The following is a 22,443-nucleotide window of genomic DNA, read 5'->3' as shown; positions in this document are numbered from 1 at the left end:
ATTAAGCTTTTTTTTTTTTGTAAATTTTGCTACCCTTTAGATCATAATTGCTCTTTATTTTATAAATTATGATTTCATATTTTTAATTGTATAATTTCTGCATGCCATCTTACCAGATTTAAATTGATGATCTATAATCTGGAAAAAACCCTAATTCGGAATAGCCGAAATCCCGACTAGTCTGGATTACGGACTTTGTACTGTACAAATTTTATATTCATAAATTTGTATCTATATACATATATAAACGATTTATCAGAGTTAAACTTTTCAGTGAGACGGTTGCATATTTTTATACTTGCGCAATTTATCAATGATGGGCATTATTTTAAGAGACCTTAATCATCTCAACACATATACAGCTTGTTTCTCTATTTATCCCTTAAAAAAAACTAAACATGAGAAATCATTTTCATATAAATGAGTTTATGTAAAGCGTAACAAATATCTGATTGCAATTCTTTACAAAATTAGACATCCCATTCAGATTGAATACTTTAATTGTTCAGCTCTCAAGTAGGGAAAGAGAGTAAGTAGTGTTGACCTAAAAAACTTTAAGCTCATACAGCATACCCTCTCCCCCCAGTTTTACTTTGTAGATCATGCCAAGAACCACTTCTGTAAACATCAGCATAAAATTTACCTTAAAAAATGAACATGTAATCATATTTTGGCAGTAGTAATAAGGGAAATGAAACATCCACACATATGACAGAAAATTTTATTTACTTTAGTACAACAAAACCATTTTCAATGAAAAAAAGGATTTTTTCATAGTTTTGATTTTAAAACATGCGACTGTTAGGCAGTGTAAGTTTAAAAATGATTTGCATCATGTTAAAAAAAAGGCCATAAAATATTTCTAATCATAATAATCAGATCTGTTGAAAATATATCGATTAAAAGTTCAATATGAATAAGAATGCCCATGAGAGGTATATATGAAATGCTTGGAGATATGATAATATTTAAGAAAACAGCATTTCTGCCATATATTACAGCATTTTTCAGTCAAAACTACATCCTGCTTTTGCTAGGATATGCAACAGTAATTAACGCAATAAAATTACACAATAAACAGTAAAAAGAATATTTACAGTAAAGGATGAAAAGTTAACTGTTTTATAGTACTCACAAAGAATTATGCAGAATAAAACAAATTACCGCAGAAATATAAGAAATCGGAATTAAAGCAGTCACATTTAAACATGTCTCACTTTCATCTTCTAAAAGATACATGAAAATTACTTTTCCTACACATGCGTTCTCAAAATAAATCAGCCCTTAATTACAATTGTTAATACATTAACTAGAGAGAAAAAAATTAATAAGGAATGATTTCAACTTACTTTCCAGTATCTTACTTCCTCCTTCAGATGCAATGCATTTATGCCAATATTTTCTATTCTACAAATATTATGTTTGTGAAGCCCGTACAGAATTTGGAGTGAATTTACTTTTATTGCATTTATAAACTCAAAATAAAGACCACAAAGAGGCAATTTTAATGATGGAAATAAGAAACAGTTATATAGTGCCACAGCAGGTGAACAAACAGCTTGCTTGCAAAGCTGCTTCAGTTTTTAACAAAAATTCTCGAAATGAAAAATCACTGTGAGCAGGAGCATTACCATGATACAAATCCAAAAGCCATCTCATTGCAATTCAGGTAATTTTATACACAGCACTTCACACGACTGCTGCAGAACACTCAACTAATATTTTGTGTTTGCATTTTGGCCAGTTAGTAGCAATTTTTTATGCACAACACTGTGTAATTAAAAAAAAGCATAACGATTGCTAGGTTGCTTCAATATCAGAAGTAAAGATCCTTGTTTCCTCCCCTGTATTTATTAATACATTTAAATAAGGACTTGCTTTGAGAAAATATGTGCTTGGCCATTTGAGCACATTAATGTTTTAGAGCAAAATTCAACTGTTTTGGAACAGCTTGAGAAAAGACATGCTGCAAGACCTACTGCCAAAGGAACTCACTTAATAAAGCCCTTAATTATTAAACAACAGCTAAGCACCAAAACTCTGACCACACCCACAAGTTGCTCATTAGTCAAAGTAGATGATTCACCTAAGTGTTGTACATCTATCTTCTTTAAACATCTTACGCCATTCAAAAATTTTGTTTTTGATAAAATATTTTCCTTAAATTTTTCCTGCAACATTTCAAGCATTTTCAGAACAGAAATTCCATTGAGAAAACAAAGTTCAGTACACTTTCTGTGCTCGGTCACATTTGTCATTTGGGAAACAGCTAAAGCAAAAATGAATCTACAAAAAAATTTATTTGAGAACATTTAACTCTTTCATGCCGAAGTCACCCCAAACACCTGACCATTCAGAGATTTGCAGGTCACCCGAATAATTTCCTACCTAGTGCTTTCCCCTATCACATTACTGCATTACGCATTGCTTTCATTTGTTATTAAATGGCATGTCAATCATTCTTTTGAAGTGACTAAAAGTAGTTCTGTTATTTTAACCCACGGGAAAGCGCGTGCGATGTATCATACCCCACAACTACATAAAAGTGGAATATTCCTAACTTGTGAAACTAAAATTCTGTGCTACATTCAGTAGCTGAGTTTCTAGTTGTGGTTGACTTTCAGAACCGCTTTTTCTTTGCCTGTGTGTTTCAGAAAAATATTTATCGGTATTTTGTTGGAACTGGGGTATGACACACCCCAAGCGCGTGTCCGTGTGTTTTTCTGACTGAATATTTAGTTCAGAAATTTATTTCTAGAGTGTAACAGTAGATATTTCTACTCACAAGTGATTTTAAAGTACTTGACATTAAACTTAACCTTAAAAATTTCTAACCGCATTATGGTAAAAAGAATGACTCCCTATGAATTGGAGATGCAACGCCTGTGAGATTTATTAGAAATATTTGAAAGCGATGAAGATTGCATTTCGGAAACTGAAGATGAAGCTAGGAATATTTTCTACACTGTTTTTGGTTTCACAAAAGATAAAACATTAATTCCAAATGTTCCTAAAAAAGAAAAAAACTGTTCTTATGCTTTCAACATTATATAACGATCGTACTATAGATGATACTATTGGAGAAAATAAAACATCAGGAATTATATGTTTTTATAATATGACTAAAGGAGCAGTGGATATGGGGAATGAAATGTCAGCCACTTATTCAATTGCCAGTATAACAAGGAGATGGCCAATGGTAATTTTCTTTCCTGCACTGAATATTGCTGTAATAAATGCTTGAATTATATTACATTCAACTGCTAATCCACCAACCAGAAACAGAAGTCTGTTTTTGAAGGACTTAACATTACAATTAATGAAAAAAGTATTGAATAAAGATCAGAGATTAATACTTTACCAAGAAACTGATCTACTGCATGCAAAACAAAAGCAAAAGTTTCGACGAAGAATTAAAACGAATACATGAAATTCGAAACAACTAAGTCTGAAAGATCTGATAAATTGCCCTCGTGCCAAGGACGCAATGTTTAAAATGTGAAAACATTCTGTGACAAGACCACATGAATGTATTTCGTTCAAAGTGTAAAGAAATAAAATAAGGGTTGTGTATTAGAGATGCAATGAAACTTAGAGGCATGATGTTTATTTTTTATTATTTTCATTTATCTTAATTTTAACTCTAAGATTATTTTGGAAATGAATTTTTTGAAACCCAATTATTATTCGCATATTTATAATACACGAGAACAAGAAAAACAGCTTTAAAACAAAATAAAACTATTTTTATCGTATTTTAAATACTGGGGTATGTGATACGCGATTTCCACCGGGTTAATGCACCTTCTTTTTCCTTTGTTTACTGAAAATGTTTAGCTATTGATGCCTGAAGTTGCAATCCTGTCCCAAAGGGAAACTTCACACAGGGTGAAAATATCCAAGAAAGAAGTTGTTGCTTTACTTAGGTAGGTTGTTGTTAGTGCTGTAGTATTTAAATTGTCATGGGGGAAAAGCATTCCAAAAGAATTTCGTATACACAGGCATTTTCGATGTTTGAGGAAAAGAGATTTGGTCCTCTCTTGATGTGAAAGAAAGAAAATTAATCAGATTATTGCCAGATGTCAATAAAAGTCTTAACTTTTGAAAATGACTCTATTTCTTGCACATGCGTATTTTAAATGAATCATTTTTTATACTTTACCATAGCTTGAAGGAGTTTCATGCACAAAATTCTTGTTTCTATTTTAATTATACATCTGAAGAAAATTTATTTCCTCAGTTTAATAGCTTTCTTTTAATTAAGTTTATCTAGTTTGCATGATTATTAAAATTATACTTAATTACCATTAATGATGATTTATCATTCTATAAATCACAATTTTTAATCCAAATTTTCCTAAAATACATTTACACCTGCTTTATCTCTTTTACGTCCTCGACCCTTCTAGTTTTATTTGAAGCAGCCAAACATCTAGCTCCCTTATAAACGGGCCTTTTGCAATATTTATATTATGAAAATATTTTTTATTTTTCCATGCATACACAGTCCACTTTACGGTACATGCTCATAAACATAAAATTTCATTTTTTTCGGGGGGGGGGATGATTAAGTTACTAAAATTGAACGATAAAGAGAGTGTAATTTAACAGACTAAAAATAAATTTACACAAATTGTGACAAAGTAACATGCTAAAAAATGACTTTAACTGTTACACATAAATTTTCATCAATAATTAAAAAATAAAAGTAATTTTGTTTATATGTACATTATTATAACATCAGCAGTCCTTGCTGTTCCTTGATGTAACACATATGCTTTACTAGGCTCTCTGAATGATGATGTCATTTAAAAAATAAAAACATGTTTTAACTACTTTTGAATTAAAGAGAAGGCAAATTTATTACATTTTGCATACTGATGTCATTTCTCTGCAGAGCTGTTTTCCAACTGAAATACAGTTACATCATTTAATAAGTTATTGTATGTCTAAAAAGCTTGCCACTTGGCCACTGAAGTAACACATTAATTTGAGTGAAATTAGTCACTACAGACTTTCTTTCCTGACCTTTTTAATTAGAGATTTATTTGCTCTTCCTTGAAATTTCCAATATGCAGTTCTGCCACTCAGACAGCCCTTTTTCATAGACGCTATAGATGGAATTAGTACACTGTCATTTCAAAGAAAACAAAGAGAATCCCATGTTGATAGAAGCAATGATTGTATCAAATATCTTTTACAACATACTCATTACGAACAGGAAAAGGTGGAATGAAATGCTCAGATAAATGTACCATAGTAAAATGTATAATTCTTATAACTGAAAAACAGCCATTGAATGAAAAAATTTATGACTTTTTAAACACAACATATTGACAGAATCTCATGAAATGACATTTCAGTGCGACAGATATAATTAGTCATCTAAAATGAGTAATTAAATTTATTATACCATTAAAGATTTTTCTCCCTTTTCCTTCACAGATAATTATATAAATAAGCACTTAAAAATATCTTAGTGGGGAGGTAACTAATATAACACAGGTTGTTAATATGTTGATAAAAATGAATGCAATCAATTTAAAATAGAAAATGCAAGTCCTGAATACAAAATTCAAGTAGCTGAAATTTAGTTATAGCATTAAAATACAAGAAGCTATTAAGGTTTTCAGCAAATTTACATAATTACGTGCTTGAAAAATCCTAACAATAGTAGTAATTTTATTCCAGCACTGCTATTAAATTACTTATTGAGAACATATATTAACAATATTTTTATGATACATTTTTCAATGAACAAAAGAAATCAAACAAGCTAAAATTTATACAAAGCAAGTTACAATACAATTACTTCATTTTATCTTCCAATAAGAGTTATGCATGCTTGTCAAAATTCACATCATCCAAGCTCACCATGCAGATAGGCACTTCGTAGAATATAAAATAAGTATCAATATATTTTGGGTGTTTTCCCAGTAAATAATACATAAGATAATTTCTTCGCCACATGCACAAGAAGCACTGGCAAAATTTTAAACACTATTTTTTTTTTTTTTTTTTTAATTTCAAATTTTTTTAGTTAGCAATAATTTCCCAAATGCTTCCAAGAATGTTGAGAACTATAATCATTTCTGATGGAAGTTTGTTTTTAAGAAGAAAATGAACCAGGTTATTAGCTGTTGAATATTATATAGTCAAAAGGAAAGTAATTTAACATTTACAGTTTACTTACATATAAAAACAAAGGAACTAAAAATTTTTGTGATGGACATGATAATAAAAGTAAATTATGATAACAGAAAAAATACTTGCAGTTTTACTAATGCTAAAATAAAAATTGCTACACCAGTATATAAATATGCACAAAATTCTAAGAATACAGGCATTCTGCCCTAAAGAAAACCCTGCATTATTTTGAAGAATAGAATGTAGCTTTTAATTTTTTGCATAAGAAAAAATCCAAAAGATAAAGAAAACATGGAAATGTTCAAATTGAGATTTAACTGGCAACAATACAATAAATATAAATTTGTATGTACTTAAAAAAATACACACGAGTTCATGTGAATGTTTGCAAAAAATACTTGTAACAAAAATTAATGATTAGAATTTAATTTTGATCAAAATACTGATGCAATAAAATATATTTACATCTGAAACATTTACAGAACTCACACAAATGATTAACAATATTTCATTACAAATAACAATATAAATATCTCAATTTACAACATACCCAAATTTTACAGAAACAGCAGCAAAATAATTTTTTTCCCTCACAATATAATTTTAAAAAATACACTATTTAAAGAGCTATCTCATCTGGATTTAAAACGTTATCAGAATATGATGATGAAATTAAATGCTGCTTATCATGAATCTGAAGACATATGATTTTTGGATGTCCATCATGTTCTTCAACAGAAACAGTAAATTTTGACACTCCTGCATTGGGACTTATGCGAAGTGCTTGTTTTTTCCCTCCAGGCACTGAACATTCTAAATCTTCAACAAAGTGGCGAAAGAGTTCACGAAGCCATCCACCATGACTTACAACAAGAATATTGGCTGTAAGATTAAGTCCACTATCTGCATCATCACATGAACTACAAACAGAAAGTCGTCTTTCATGATGAAGTTCCTTACGAGAATGTTCTTGTGAAGGATTAGAAAAAACTGATGCTATAAAATTTTGATCAACTAAAGGTGATAAAGACACATTAGGGCATTCAATATTGGGCTGGTCATTGCAACTTGACACAATTTGTGAGCGTATGATTTCATCAGTGAATGTAATGGGAAATTGTCCTTTGTCACTGGATGGGATGTTCAAGTCCCCATTTTGCTTCAAGGTTATGTCTTTATGAACACAAAAGAAGTCTTTATCAGTTCTATCACATGCAGCGACAATGTCCTTTTCAGCAGAGAAATTACAAGCTTCATAATTATTACAATTTCCAGATTCATATTTCAAATTTTCTGAAATTTTAACTTCATTCTTCTGTGACTCTTTCACACATATTTTACTTTGACTTCTGTTTTGGCACTCAGAATTTTGAATCTTACCAGCTTCACCATTTTCCCTCTTTCTCTTTTGACCACTTTGTTTTCCATTTTCTAAGCTACTGCCACCATTTAAATCAGCTCTACTTATTCCAGAGCCATTGGCAGACTCAAGTTTACTGTGTTCTTTGACCATCTCACACAAGTCATGGAAAAAAGATACTGCTCTTTCATGAACCTAAAACAATATATCTAATATAATAAAAGACTAAAACATTTCAACTTTTACACTTTTAAAATATATGTGCTTTGTGTTTTTTTTTGGGGGGGGTCACTGACTGAAAGGTCACAATATTTTTAGCAAACACCTTAATATTGTATTCACTAAATACAAAGATCATATGCAGGGGGTTCCTAATACAAGCCAATGTCTTTTCAATCTCAAAAATTTGAATTCTGCTACCTAATGAGACAAGACAAGCCTTCTCCCTTGAGATACATCATAAACATATGTTTTAACTACACTCATTTTATCAGCCACAGAAAAATTATTTTTCAGAATAAGTAAAAAAAAAAAAAAATAGTGATTATTACCAGTTGTTTTATCAGTTGTTGGAAAAGGCAAGAGACAGCATAAAATGAACTGTTCATGAGCTTTTCATATTTAAAGTTGAGTATGAAATATTAATTCAGAAGTCAAACAACAAATATTATAAAATATTAGTGGACACCCCTATTTATGAAATAATATAACCTTTATTTTGCTTTTAGATACATATCAAATAACAGACAAAGCTATTTTTAACAAAATAAAAAATTTCCACAGTAGTGAATATTACAATGCGGGCATTTACAAAATGGATAGAGATTTTGGTAACTGTTGTTTACCAGATTGTTTTGTCCTCATTCTGTATGTTGACAGCTTTTGCAACAGGCAAGTCTCTTGTTATATTTTGCTATCTTTGAACAAGTAAATAAGAACCACAAGATCATTAATGGGATTTGTTTCAAAATTAAATACAAGAGATAACCTTCATCAATGGAATCACTCTTAGTACGATACAGTTTTCCCTTATAATGAGGTATGTGATTATGTTCAAGACATGTACGATTAACAGTACAACTTCAAGAAAATTGATTATATAATATATCCTTATACCAGGAGTTATATTTTTGATTCATTATATGGTTTTTATTTGTTCTCACAATATCACATCCTTTCTCACTCTGCCTCCTAGACATTTACAATTTTAGAAGTGCTTTTCTGACCAATGACATAAATGCTGTTGACATGCTTCTCCAACTCATTGCATAATGCATCAAAAGCTATTTCCTGGAGACCCAGTATATAACTTCTTTCAGCAACAAATAACTTCACCAATTTAAAGAGAGAAATTATTTATGAAAAAGATGTTTCTTTTCCAAAAGCCAAACTCTAAAAAACATTCATTACAAACTACCGAACACATTGATCATTTAGCTTTTTCACCAGCAACAATATTACACCTACACCAAGCACAACTACACCAGTTGGGGGTAAAGAGACATGCATACAGCAAAGCCTAGTTAGAGTTAAACCCACAGCCTTGGCTAGGCGTCAGATAATCACACCACAAAAAAAAAAAAAAAAAAAAAATCCAAGAATAATAAAACGAAAGTTTCTCCCTACCAATAAACCAACCAGCCATTCCTTTTAGGTAAGATTCTCATTTTTAAATCATTTTTCAGACACAAAAGCGGATAGTCCTTGGTCAAATTTACAAGCAGCAACAATTCTGACCATAACAGCTATGGATTCCAACAGTAATATCAGTTTATTTTATTGTGTTAATCATGCTAAAGCTCTCAATGCAATTAACTAAAATAAAAACAAAAATCACAGCAAGATGAGCATATAATGAGGTTTCCAGCTTCCGTAAATCACTCACTCACTCATACTCTCTCTTTCATACACACACTTAGTACAGTTAAAATTAACACAAACGAATAAACGGAATTTTGATCTCATAAACTATTTCTGGGATCGATACTAATGATTCAGAACAAATATTTTCCTGCAATTATATTTATGTCAATCATATTTTTTAGTGATTTACTTTCAGCTTTTTAAACAGATTTCTTTATTTCTTTATTCTGATCAAGTCTTTCCAATTTAAAAAGTTAAAATGTGGCTACGAGTAAGTAACACAAAGGAGAATAAAAGCAAAGACCAGGAAAATTAATAATACTTTTTAACAAGGCCTCAATATAAAGCAAGCACATTAAACTTTCATTTAAAGATCCTGCAACATTTATACGCTTCTTTTACTTTAGTCAATTAATACATAATACTAATTTCAAATTGATCTTTTCAGAATATTTTGATTTTACTTTCCGCAAATGCAGATTAGAATAAAAGGGCATTTTCATCCAATAAAGCACACATCATATGCAGAGTGAAACTCTAATTAGAGAATTCCACAGAAACATCTCTGAAATTAATATGGATTTGTTTTACATTACATTACAGAAACTGAAGTTAAATCGATTTATAATTTAAACAACATTATTACTGAAGAATTTTTCAAACACATGAATACTTAAATATGCTAACCTGCTGTACTGTTTCACCACCTGGAGGAGTATAATGGCCTGTGTTCTGCTTTGACTTTTCAGCAGCTTCTCTTAAATATTTGAAACTTTTACCTTCAACTGCTCCAAATTTCTATCAAAATACGAATAACTAAAATTGATATGCTGATATTTTTATAGTTAACATTTTTATAATATATATATATATATATATATATGAACACAAATAATCTTGGGGTTGAAAAAAACTGAAAGAGCATAAGCATTACAAATGTGATTTATCACCTGGGATACAAGACAGAGTGGGATAATCAACACCAGTTTGTTAGTACAAGTTATGAGGAATAAAACATGTTAAGAAAACATTACATAAACATTAACAAAGTACATTACATAAACATGAAAAATGCTGGAACCTGACAAGCATGTTCAAGAATATTTCAAGAATTAAATATAGTCAACGAATTTCAGCATGCCAAATATCAACAATTAACTAAAATTCTGAAATTGATTTATATAGGAAATCATTCTTTTGAGTTAAACATTTAGTTTCTGGTAGATTATGGAATATATTTGGGAAAAAGTAGTTAGAATTTTATTGAAATGAGTTCCTTCATTAGTGTATTAAAAATGGAGTTATTAAAATTGAATAATTAAATGCAACCAATAAACTAAGTAATTATGTCATTGACCGGAAATTAGTTGACTTTTCAAGGGGAACAAACTAACTTCTAATCAATTTACAATAATTTAAAAAGGCTGTTTAGTAAGATTGAGTTAAAATTATTCAAATTGTTGGTTAAAAATCAGGAAGAAATTGACAGTACTGTCAAACTTTAAATGCAATCTTCAAATCAGAACATAGAATTCCCATAAGAGTGAGTTTTATTTTCTTACATAGTTTTAGCTCAGTCATAAGAAACAGCTTTTTTCAGTCTCGCTTCTTATTTGAGAAAAAGACGAAACACTTCAGCATCTATTAATTTCTGCTAACTGATCAGAAGCTAGTTTGTTCCCCTTGAAAAGTCAACTAATTTCTGGTCAATGATGATATTTACTTAGTTTGCTGGTTGCACTAATAACAATTAATAATAAATACTAAGTTTTTAATTATTCCATTTTTAATATGCTAACGAGTAAATTCATTTCAATAGAATTCTAACTACTTTTTTTTCCAAAGGAGATACTGCTATATTCAATAATTTACTAGAAAAAAAATTATTATCTTATTACTTCGAAGCTTAGTGCAAGTATTAGGCAATTTATTACTAATAATTACTTTATTTACTTATACATATATATTTTATTATTAGAAAAGTTTTTTTATATATATAATCTCCAAGGAAAATAAATTTAATTAATGTGAGGAATTACTGGAATAAATCTGAGTCAGTCTGCACCCACAATTTGACCAATTACACTTTTCTCAGATTCTCAACAAATGTCTGGCAACTGATAACAAACCAGTTATAGCATTTAAATATAAAAAAACCTTAAGCAGTTTGCTTACTAATCACCATGAATTAAATGAACCAGTAGAATGACATTGCAAACTGACACAATTCCTTCCCTATGGTGATTCTCACCACCAACAAATAACAGGAAACTTGGATATCATTGAAAACTTACAACTTAAAACACTAATGAAATATGGAACAAAATACAAACCTGTCAGATATGTCAACAAAAGTTTTAGCTACAAAAATACAGAAAATAACATCAACAAATTTATAGTCAAAACTAACATTTGACTTAGTTTACCAAATACTGCTTTTTTGAAATGGAAGTACTTCAACAAATAAACACTAAAATTAAATTCTTAAAATTTAATAGTACTTTAAATTGGCCTAAATTTTTGTCTAGCATTAAAAATTTAAAAATGCAATTTACAATCACTAAAACAGATACACAAAATAATAGTGTTAGCATTATTTGAAATATTTGCTACAAGCAAATTCTTCACACAGAAATTTACAATGCCAATATTACCAACTAACTAACATAACTGAGACCTCATTAATAAACAAAATTAATGCATTTCATAAAAAACTCAACATTTCTTTAATGCCACTTCTCCAACTTTTCATGCTCTACCTAAATTTCATAAAACCCCAATTAAATTCAGATTCATAGCAAATCACAGGAAAAATATGGACTATACATTTGTAAAACTTAAAAAGATTTGCAACTTAATCTTCACTGCTTGTAACAGATATCATCATTTTTGCTGGATTATCAATAATAACATTCCTGTAATTAACATCTTACAGACTATCAACATACAAAATACTAACTGCTATGACTTTCAAAACTTGTATACTTCCTCTTCAGAAGAAATTTTTACTAGCCTTCATTAACTTCCGGAACCCTTTCCTACAATTCCCACTATTTTAGACTTTAATGAATGGAAGAACTTTCTTTACTGCACTATTTTTAATAATTACATTAAATTTGACAATCAACTTTTTAAACAAACAACAGGTATATTAATGGGAGCTCACACATTCACTTGTATTTGTAACATCTTTTCGTTTATTCAAGAATTTAAATTTAAAAAAAATACTATAACAAAAAGATTTAATTTGTTATGCACATACTTTCAGATACATTGATGATCTCATCCCTTTTAATAATTTTAACAAAATAGAAAATTCCCAAATTCACAAAGCCTTATTCTTAATAAAACTAATTTTTCACAAAACATTATCGAATTTCAAGATCTTCAAATAATTAACTACACACAGATTAAACTCTATGACAAAATCATGAACTTCAAATTTGCAAATAATAAATCAATTAATTGGACTCAAATATTTCCAGAAAAATAATTAGTAACACAGTCATTAGTCAAATACAAAGAATCAAAAGTATTTCTATCGATACACTAGATATTCAAAACAAAATATTAATACTTATTCAAGTTCTTAAAAATAATTTTAGTACCCGATAAATTTATTAATTTCTGTCTTAAAAAAGCAGACGTTAAATACTCAATTTCAGTCTGTTGACTAACAGGGTTATGATAATTTATTCCTAAACCTGAAAAAGGCAGAATAAGTTGGATTTCTGTTAGTTAAAGATTTGTAAATTTTGTAATTAATTTTTATATATAATGTAAATTGCAAGTTTTTTCTGACATTCTATTCTTTTACTAACTCATGGGCCTATTTCATCATTCTCAGTCTAGTAAATAGCCCTTTACCAATGAATATGTAGAGTCATTAGGTTAATTGGAAGCCGAAAAGATGAAAAATATGCAATGGCCTTCGCTGGGAATTGAACCACGGACCTCTGGAATACCGGCCCAGTGTGCTACCGTTACACCACGAAGGCATGCTAGGGAAGTGGGAGAATACCTTATAAAGATACCTTCTTCTTTATGCTTTTCAGACCATTAGCCAAAAATAAATTAATTTCTTCTGTTTGATTAACATTTTTTTTTAAAAAAGAAGAAACTAATTTCTAACAACAGCTTTATGGCTTCAATATCTCAAATAAAGTATAATATGTCAGCAACTGCTACCTTCTCCCACTAAATACGACAACCCTATTACATTCCATCACTGTGTACATTTACAGCCATTTTGTTTCAAATTTTGCAAACAACTAAGTTAATTTTAATTTCCTTTGTGGCATCAACTTGGACCTAACTTTATACTTAAATGCCTACTTTTGATTTTGTAATTAAATCTAAAAGAATGTATTAATTTCTTCATATTTCCATTGTTTTCAAATATCTTCTTTTGTACATATTTCAATTATTTTATACTAATTCGTACAAGTATCAATATTAAAAAAAAATTTTTTTTCACTATACTGTGAGAGTGTAGGGGAAAGTTTTTATCTAGTTAGGATCTCACTTAATTCAGTTCTTAAAAAGTACCTTAAATTAAACAATCTTAACATATTCTTAAATTAACTTAATCTTAACAAGTACCTTAAATTAAAAAAAAAAAAAAAATCTTACTTATTTTTTCGGTTTTGTTTATGACAAGTATTTTGGTTCAAGAAGAATAATTATTTTTCTCTTTTTTGAGGTTGCTTCATAGCTTATGATTTAACTTTAGCAAAATAACAACTTGATCCTTACTTGGAATAAAACACTCTCACTTAATTTAGTTATTGTTATTTGATAATGGATTGGTTTGTTCCCTTTGACAAGTCAATTAATCTACAGTCAATAACAATGGCTACCTTTTTAGCACTTTAAATTTTACATTTTAATTATACTTTTTAGAATTCTTCCAATTTAAAATAATATTCCTATACAGCTTATTAAAATATTTTTAATATCATAGATATCTAAATTACTTATACTTAAAATACTGACTCAAATTTATTCCAGCAATCCATCACATTAATTAATGTTTCTAGGAGATATATAAAAAAAAACTTTTCTAATAATAAATCATTGACTTATTACTTGGCAAATTTAGTGCAAGCATTCAGCTTTTTAAATTACTTGTTTACTTTGAATTTTCATTATATAATATAAAATAAGGAAATAAATCTCTAATAAATTACCGAGTTAGTTAGCAATAGTTTTTAAATATCTTATTTAGATTTTTATATGTCTCCTTTCTACCATCTAAACTGCATCAAATTTTCTCTCAACTGCATCATTTCTAGATAATCCATACATATGACTTAATAATGCTGATGACATAACTAATTCAAAACTTAAAAAATCAAAACTTTCTCTAATAAGCAATTTAAACCGACACCTTCCCTTGGTAGGCTTCCACACTGGATAACTGCACACTTTGTTTCTAATTCCGTTCTTGCTAAGGCATTGCTTGCTGCTTTTTTCCTATCACAACAATTTTTAAAATGCAACTACTTTGAAACAGGCATGATTAAGGTATCTAGTGAACTGTGGCCACAAAGTGTTTAATTTAACTACAATTGAAATAAAGTTGAGTACTTAAGCTGCCTTGGTTGCTAAGTTTGCTCTTCATTATGGATTTATGTTCTACAAAATGAATATTGTAAAGTCTTTTTTATTGCATATTATATACAGGGTGCCCACTAAAGTCCCGTACCACACATTTAACTGCCGAATGACTGTGGCTATAGCCATAAAACTGGTGCCCAGGTGTAGTAAAGTAGCTATGCACTACTAGATGAGATAGTTTTCAGCACTACCTAGTGGAAAGCAGCAGAGTTAGCATCCCTATCTCGAAAACGATACGAAATAAGAAGACAAATTGAATTACAATTTTGGTTGTAGAGTATCGTCGAATTAGTACAAAAAGACCTCATGGACATGAATGTTAAGAATAGAACATTGTAAACACACATTTGTTTGTTCGCAATTTCCGAAACTGTGACATCGTGAAACAATTTTAGATAGAAAAAAACAATTAGATATCACAAGTTATCTTAATTTTCGATGTTTTACACTTCTTTCCATTAGCTGAAATGTACATCTGGACCCTTGTTAGAACTTCATCTTACATGCTGTAGCATAGTGGTGACATGTTTGCACAAGCATTTGTAATACGGAAATTGTGAAGAAACAAATGTGCGTTTTCAGCATTCTATGTTTAGTATTCATATCCACAAGGTATCAATTCATACTAAATCGATGATTCTCTACAAATTTGTAACTCACTTTTTTTCCCCATCTCGTATCGTTTTCGAGATAAGGAAGGCTAACTTCCGCGTTTTTCACAAAGTGGCACTGTAAGCTATCTCATCAAGTAGCGCACAGTTACTTTACTATACCTAGACACCAATCTCATGAATATATTTGCAGCTGTTCGGCAGTTAAATGGATGGTAACAAACAAACAAAACTGTATATATGACTTGAGAAATAAGGTGAGATGAATACTTTTAAAAAGTACCATAACATATAATACAAATAGAAAATTTTACTTTAAAATTCAGGAACTTATCAGTATTTTCATATAACTATTTTTAATTCTAAATTATCAACAGAACACTTAGTTAATTTTATCTCAATTTAAATTTTTCAAAATGTTAACTAGTGATGTGAAACATACTTAACTACATTACTGCACAAAAACAAATCTAATGAAAATGAGTAAAGTACACAAAACATCATTTGCCAGAGAGATAAGACCACTGGTATATATCCACCTCTGTGCCCTCACCATTTTCCCTTCACACCTAAAAATATAAATATATGTATATTCCAATCACATATTTGCCTAAATTCAGCCATCAATTTGATCTCCAAACAGGTAAAGCTGGAGAAATATTAGGTACTATTCCGTTTTGAGGGCCGTAAAAATATTGCAGAGAAAATGTATGCGCAAAAGCGCCAAATCTAGCAAACGCGCCCATTTAACAGCGCGCCAAATCTAGCGTACGCGTTGATTTCAGATTGCGTAAGTTTATATAATTCTATATTTCTTAAGATGCCATTGAAATACTAGTTTAATTTTTAAATCCTTTTTTGATATCCTATGGATTTAATAATTTGGGAAATGCCCATGACGAAAATTCGGCAAAAGAATTTTGGGTAAAGTGCAGAATCACCCACTGCTTGACGCGTTTTTAAGAATTGCACATACTCGGTACCCATGTTCTCATCGACCTACTTTCACTTAAAAAAAAATCCTAGATTTGCACAAAAATGGCACTGCGCACAACACCCTTTATCTATGTACACATCGACCTATTTTCACTTAAAAAGTAAAAAACATTGACAAAAATCCAATTGTTTTACCCTTGTAAAAAGCGGCAAACAAATAAGTGACCGATTCTGCACTTTACCGAGAATATTTTCAAAGAAAAGGCATCATTCATTATAGAAAATTATGTTTGAACAACCAACGAGATGAAATTATGCTTTAGCGATAAGTCGGTAGCGAAATAGCGATGCAGGCATCGATTCAGTTGTGTTTAGCAATTTTATACAAATTATAAAAATGATCTGAAATAGTTATTTACTCTTATGCTTCCATTCAGTCATGTTTAGCCTTTTTATATAAATTATAATAATAAAAAGTATTATATGAAATTAACCTTTCATCTAAATAAAAACATCCATCTTAGATAGTTATTTACTATTATACTTCCTTTCTTGCCGCAATTATTTTTGGCAGCATTGGCATCAACAATAGTTTGGCGATTTTTTACGGCCCTCGAAACCGAATAGTACCAAATATTATATGAATAGGGCTTGTGGCAGCTGCAAAGAAGGATATGTGGGTGGCATGTACACTTTTACATACCTTCCAAATTTTAGATAGTTGGCTGAAAGGTCTAAGCAGCTTTGGAATAAAAATGACCAGAAAAGAAAGTTCTTAGCATTTAATACAATAATTTGCCAGAATTTTTAAACAATGGTTGAAGTGGCAAACACATTTTGGTTTTTCTGACGTAGGAAAATTTATTTTGTTGAGTTTTTGTGTATGCATTTTAAGTAGAATAAAATATCCATATATAATAAAAGAAATATACAACAGTTAATGAACAGCAAAACTAAACATTTAGAAAAGATTAAACTAGAGATGGTTGGCTTAGGATTTTTATAAATCACCACTGCTCCTTTTCAAGCTTTGAAAATCGGTAGGGGTGATGCACACGCACAGTAAACAAATGATTAAAATTTCAGAAAAACTGAACGATTTATTCAAGAGCTTCACAAATTGAGTAAATCAATAATGCAATGGTCCAGTTCTGGCTCTGATACAAGCAGTTATTCAGCTTGGCATTGATTAATAGAATGTTCTCCTGCAGCATATTGTGCCACATTCTGTCCAATTGGCACATTAGATTGGCAAAGTCCTGAGCAGGTTTTAGGGCCCTGCTTATACTGCTTCAAATATTCTCAATGGAGGAGAGATCCGGCGACCTTGCTGGCCAAGGTAGCATTAGGGCAAACATGAAGACAAGAAACAGAAACTCTCGTTGCCTGTGGACAGGCATTATCTTGCTGAAATATAAGCCCAGGATGGTGTGACATAAAAAGCAACCCAATGGGACATAGAACATCATCGATATACTGCTGTGCTGTGAAGGTGCTGATGACAACCAAAGGGGTCCTGCTGTTAAATGAAATGGCCCTCCAGACCATCACTCCTGACTGTCAGGCCATTGGTATCTGACTACTGTCTGAGGCATCTCTAGACACGTCTTCGCTGGTCATTGGGTTCCTACTACTGTTAGTGTTCCCTTTTTTGAACATTTATTGTGAATACTGTATTGCTGCAAAGTAGCACTTTGCGTTGATTTTGTACATAAACACATTTTCCTCTCGTGTCTTTTTTTTTTTTCTTTCTTTCGTTCCTGCCTTAACCCGTCACTTTAGACCCTACATTCCTATACAAAAAATGCATGTTTTAGTATGCTCCGTCCCCCCTCCAAGTTTGTTCCATGATCTATGAAACACCCTGTATATATATAAAGAGATTCTAGTAATAAATTAAAAGGATTACAATAGATTATAAAAAAGTTGGAAGAAGGGAAATTACAAACAGGTTATAATATTTTAATACAATACAAAGTCCAAAATACATAATGATCTAGCAACCAGACCTTTAAACTACCAGCAATTTCTTTCCTTTTCCCCCTTTCAGAAAAGCAGGTATCTCACAAAAGCAATTTTTCTCCTGACTAACTGAGATTCTTATACATCATTTTCATATAGCTGCTGATTAGGGAATCACACTATGGTCACTGACAGCGTGCTGATTGATGTTAGCAGCCATCATACTTTTGGCCCTTGAGTGGTTGGGAGAGGGTTACTATTTTTCTATCTGACCTAAACAATAAGTGAAGTCCCCAAGCAAATTTGTTTGAAGTGGGATGTTAATTTTTGCAGGCTTTTATTATTACAGCTTTCTTATCAAAATTAAAGTTTAAATTTTTTATTACGAGGGTAAGTTGAAAAATAAGTTTCCCCTGTCGACTGTGGTCAGAGTTGTGTATGAAAGTCAAAAAATAGAATGAGACATTAAAGATATGACATACCTTTATTTTTCCACATAGGTACCAAGTACATTGAGACATTTGTCATATCGCTTGATAAACTTCAAAAAGCCCTCCAGGAAAAAATCAGGGCTTTGCGTATGGAAGAAGCGTTGAACGGCTTGTTTCACTTCAGTATTGCTTCCAAAGCTTCCGTCATCACCTGTCCGAAAGAAGTTCAAGACAACTCCCTCTGCAGGTAAAGTGCTCCTCACAGTTTTCTGGGACGCCCAAGGAGTTTTGTTGCTGGACTTTTTGGAGGATGGAACCATCAATGCTACGCGCTACTGTGACACCCTGTCGAAATTGAAAGAGGCGATTCAGAAAAAGTGGCCTGGCCTTCTCACATCTGGCGTTCTGCTGTTGGATGACAATGCCAGACCACATTCGGCGACGGCAACGCAAAACCATATTGCAACTCTTGGTTGGGAGCGCCTACACCATCCGCCATACAGTCCTGATCTCGCACCAAGCGACTTCCATCTATTTCCGGCTTTGAAGAAAAATCTCAGGGGAAGGCGCTTTGGAAGCAATACTGAAGTGAAACAAGCCGTTCAACGCTTCTTCCATATGCAAAGCCCTGATTTTTTCCTGGAGGGCTTTTTGAAGCTTATCAAGCGATATGATAAATGTCTCAATGTACTTGGTACCTATGTGGAAAAATAAAGGTATGTCATATCTTTAATGTCTCATTCTATTTTTTGACTTTCATACACAACTCTGACCACAGTCGACAGGGGAAACTTATTTTTCAACTTACCTACGTACACTGAAAAGACTTCTGGAGCTGTAGTAAAGATCTACAATGTGAAAGCACACTTGGTGTATGTTTTCTATAGTGGCCTTGGTACAATAGGGGCTTTAGAAAATGCGATACCAAAAATTAGACAAAATAACATTATTTTGATATAGATTTCCTATGCTTAGACTTTGGAGCTCTTCAGCTGAACAAGTTGATAAAATTAAAGAGAAAGTATTAGTGGAAAAAATTAAACAGATTAAACAAATTGGACTGAAGGAAGAGTTCAACGAAATAAACAAATATTGAGCCTTTTTTTTTTTTTTTTTAAATTTCGATTCCCTTGCAGCCATAAATGCTTTATTATTTCATATTTTTACTTTGATAATTTTTACATGTATCTAGCTAGATTTTAATTGATGATCTAAAATTCAGGAAATTTCAAAATCTGGAATCACTGCTCAGACTTTGTACTATACATTACTACACAATATTAAATATAACAATTAAAACTTACCCTTTCCCTCAAGCGTCGATCATGAAACAAAGGAGCTTTATAAGATTTATTCTGTCGAATAATACTTTCAGCTGTCTGTAAAAAAGATATTAAAAGTTTTCAAAATTATTTCAGCAACCTAAGTAATTTACTTGATCTTATTTTTTATATAATATATCGAAGATCCTGTGTAGGGAAAGGAAGATTTAATTTATCAAAGTACTTTTAAGGCAAATAAAAAAAAAATTAATGGACATACTATAGGGAAGCTAGTAATGTATCATATATTGGTGTAAAGAAATTAGATTATTAATTGATTAAACATTGGTTGAATCTTCAAATAAAGTTAAAATGAGATAAAATACTCAAGGTTACATGCTAGAATCATTTAAAACAAATGAAGTACAGGAGCTTTAATAGAAGACCCGTCTGCTTGCCAGCTGTGCTGGAATGAATAGTTTATCCCATTCGTTGTGTTCCATTAATTTCTGCAGGGTTGCTGTACTCAGAAAACCTTTTTAAACAGGTCTTTAAATAAAATTCTATAAATGTCTACAGAAAATTAAGATAATTCACATGAAATATAATTTAATAATAGAAAGTTATGTTGAAAATCACTAGGGTTCAGAGAATGACAACTTGCATAATTTAAGTTCCATTAATTTCACAAATTTCACTTTTTGCAGGGAACAAAAAAAATGGGAGATATCGTGAAATACCAAGAGTGCTGGCAGCTATGCATTATTATTTCTATTGTTGTGTCTGTAGGGGTTCGTGGATTTGGAGTGATTAATGAAAACACTTGGTGAAGAATGAAAACACAATTTATCAGCCAGTATTACTCAGAACAGCTCCAAAAACATGTTTAGAGTCATCGAAAAACTACGACAAACATGCTGAAACAATCAGCAACACAGCCTTCATGCTATTAAAGCTATAACGGGGAAGACAGGTTCACGGCAAAGTACTACTCCCAATTTGGTTCGTGTACTCTCGAGACTCTCCATGCTATAACTTGCGATGCACTCAACAGCCTCAATGATGCACACTCTCGATGCACCAACTCACAATACACTCTCGCGACATACTTGATAATACTCACAACTACTCAGTATACAGAAATACAATTATACATACAGAAAAAAAAATTTTCATACAGTGCAATAACCATCAAATGATTTAACACAAAAAGTTGTGACATTACCCTTAATCATCATTGCCATATTTACTACATTTGGTATCCGTAGTCTATAGTCTACGCTTTAAAAAGAGATCTTACTACCTTTTTTGACAACAATTCAAAAAATAACTAGGATATTCAAGAGTATCACAATAGCTGATTTCTATGAAGGCACCCACAAAGCCCATGAACATGCCATCATATATATAGCATTAAAGGGAAAATGTACTTAAATAGAATGAAAAATTAAACAATTTTTTATTTAAAATTTTGTTCCCCTTTTTAATGAATCTACCCCTAAAACTTTACAGATCCACTATGTATTTTTACATGCATGGAGCATACTAGAGATGAATAATCCCTTCCAGAACTAATTCATAATGAACGAATGATCAGCGCTCCCGCCAAAACACAACTGTCGCGAGCAACTCAACAGTTGTATAAATGTAATTTCTTTAAAGGTTCAATTTTACGGTTTGGCAACATTGTATCGTTTTTATGTTTTAGAATAAAAGCAAAAATGCGCCATGATTTTGCATTAAGGTGGATTGCCTGTTTTATAGTGAATTAATTGGGTGGATTGCCTTTATTACTTCATTAGAAATCTCTCTTTACATTTCTTTTAATGGAGTACTGACTGAATGAACAAAATTCAGGTAGAATCTCGTAACGTGGTGACCATATGACGTGATATTAAAGATACGTTATTTTGAATTACCTATTATTCTGAAAATGGAATTATTTATTAAAAAACGCTCTCCTATAAGAGCTAACTTCACAAAGTGTTTTAATGGTTTGAATGAATTATTAAAGGCAGATAATGTTAAAGAAGAGAGCATTAGATATAACTTTGCTAATTTACGTAGAATTTATTGTCAGCTAACTGAAATAGATCAGGAAATAAAATCTTTATTATTCGAAGATAAAGATGATAAAAAGTATCAGAACGAGTACGCGATAATAGAAGAATATAATGAAAATTTCGTAAAGGCGGAAGTAAACATAGAAATGTAGTTAACTCTTTCACATCGAGAGACGACAAATCTGTTTT

At 31.0% G+C, this 22,443-nt stretch overlaps 1 protein-coding gene across 2 annotated transcripts in view; it reads right to left on the bottom strand.

Annotated features, from left to right (window-relative positions):
- Nucleotides 1-707: 707 nt before the first annotated feature.
- The window catches only part of LOC118199690 (uncharacterized), a 36,451-nt gene continuing 14,715 nt past the window's right edge, over nucleotides 708-22,443 (bottom strand). For both annotated transcript variants that reach the window (XM_035371597.2, XM_035371598.2), the window contains 3 exons: nucleotides 20,234-20,308; nucleotides 10,058-10,168; nucleotides 708-7,702 (listed from right to left, as the gene is read on the bottom strand). In XM_035371597.2, coding sequence (XP_035227488.1) covers nucleotides 6,767-7,702; nucleotides 10,058-10,168; nucleotides 20,234-20,308 — 1,122 coding nt within the window. In that variant the 3' untranslated portion in view covers nucleotides 708-6,766. The remainder of the gene's footprint in view (nucleotides 7,703-10,057; nucleotides 10,169-20,233; nucleotides 20,309-22,443) is intronic.

The sequence above is a fragment of the Stegodyphus dumicola genome, chromosome X2, assembly GCF_044657685.1.
Source record: "Stegodyphus dumicola isolate Sdum_Otavi_A_Nest chromosome X2, ASM4465768v1".
Taxonomy (NCBI): Eukaryota; Metazoa; Arthropoda; class Arachnida; order Araneae; family Eresidae; genus Stegodyphus; species Stegodyphus dumicola.
Note: the sequence above shows the minus strand (reverse complement) of the source record. Positions and strands in the feature narration are given on the sequence as shown.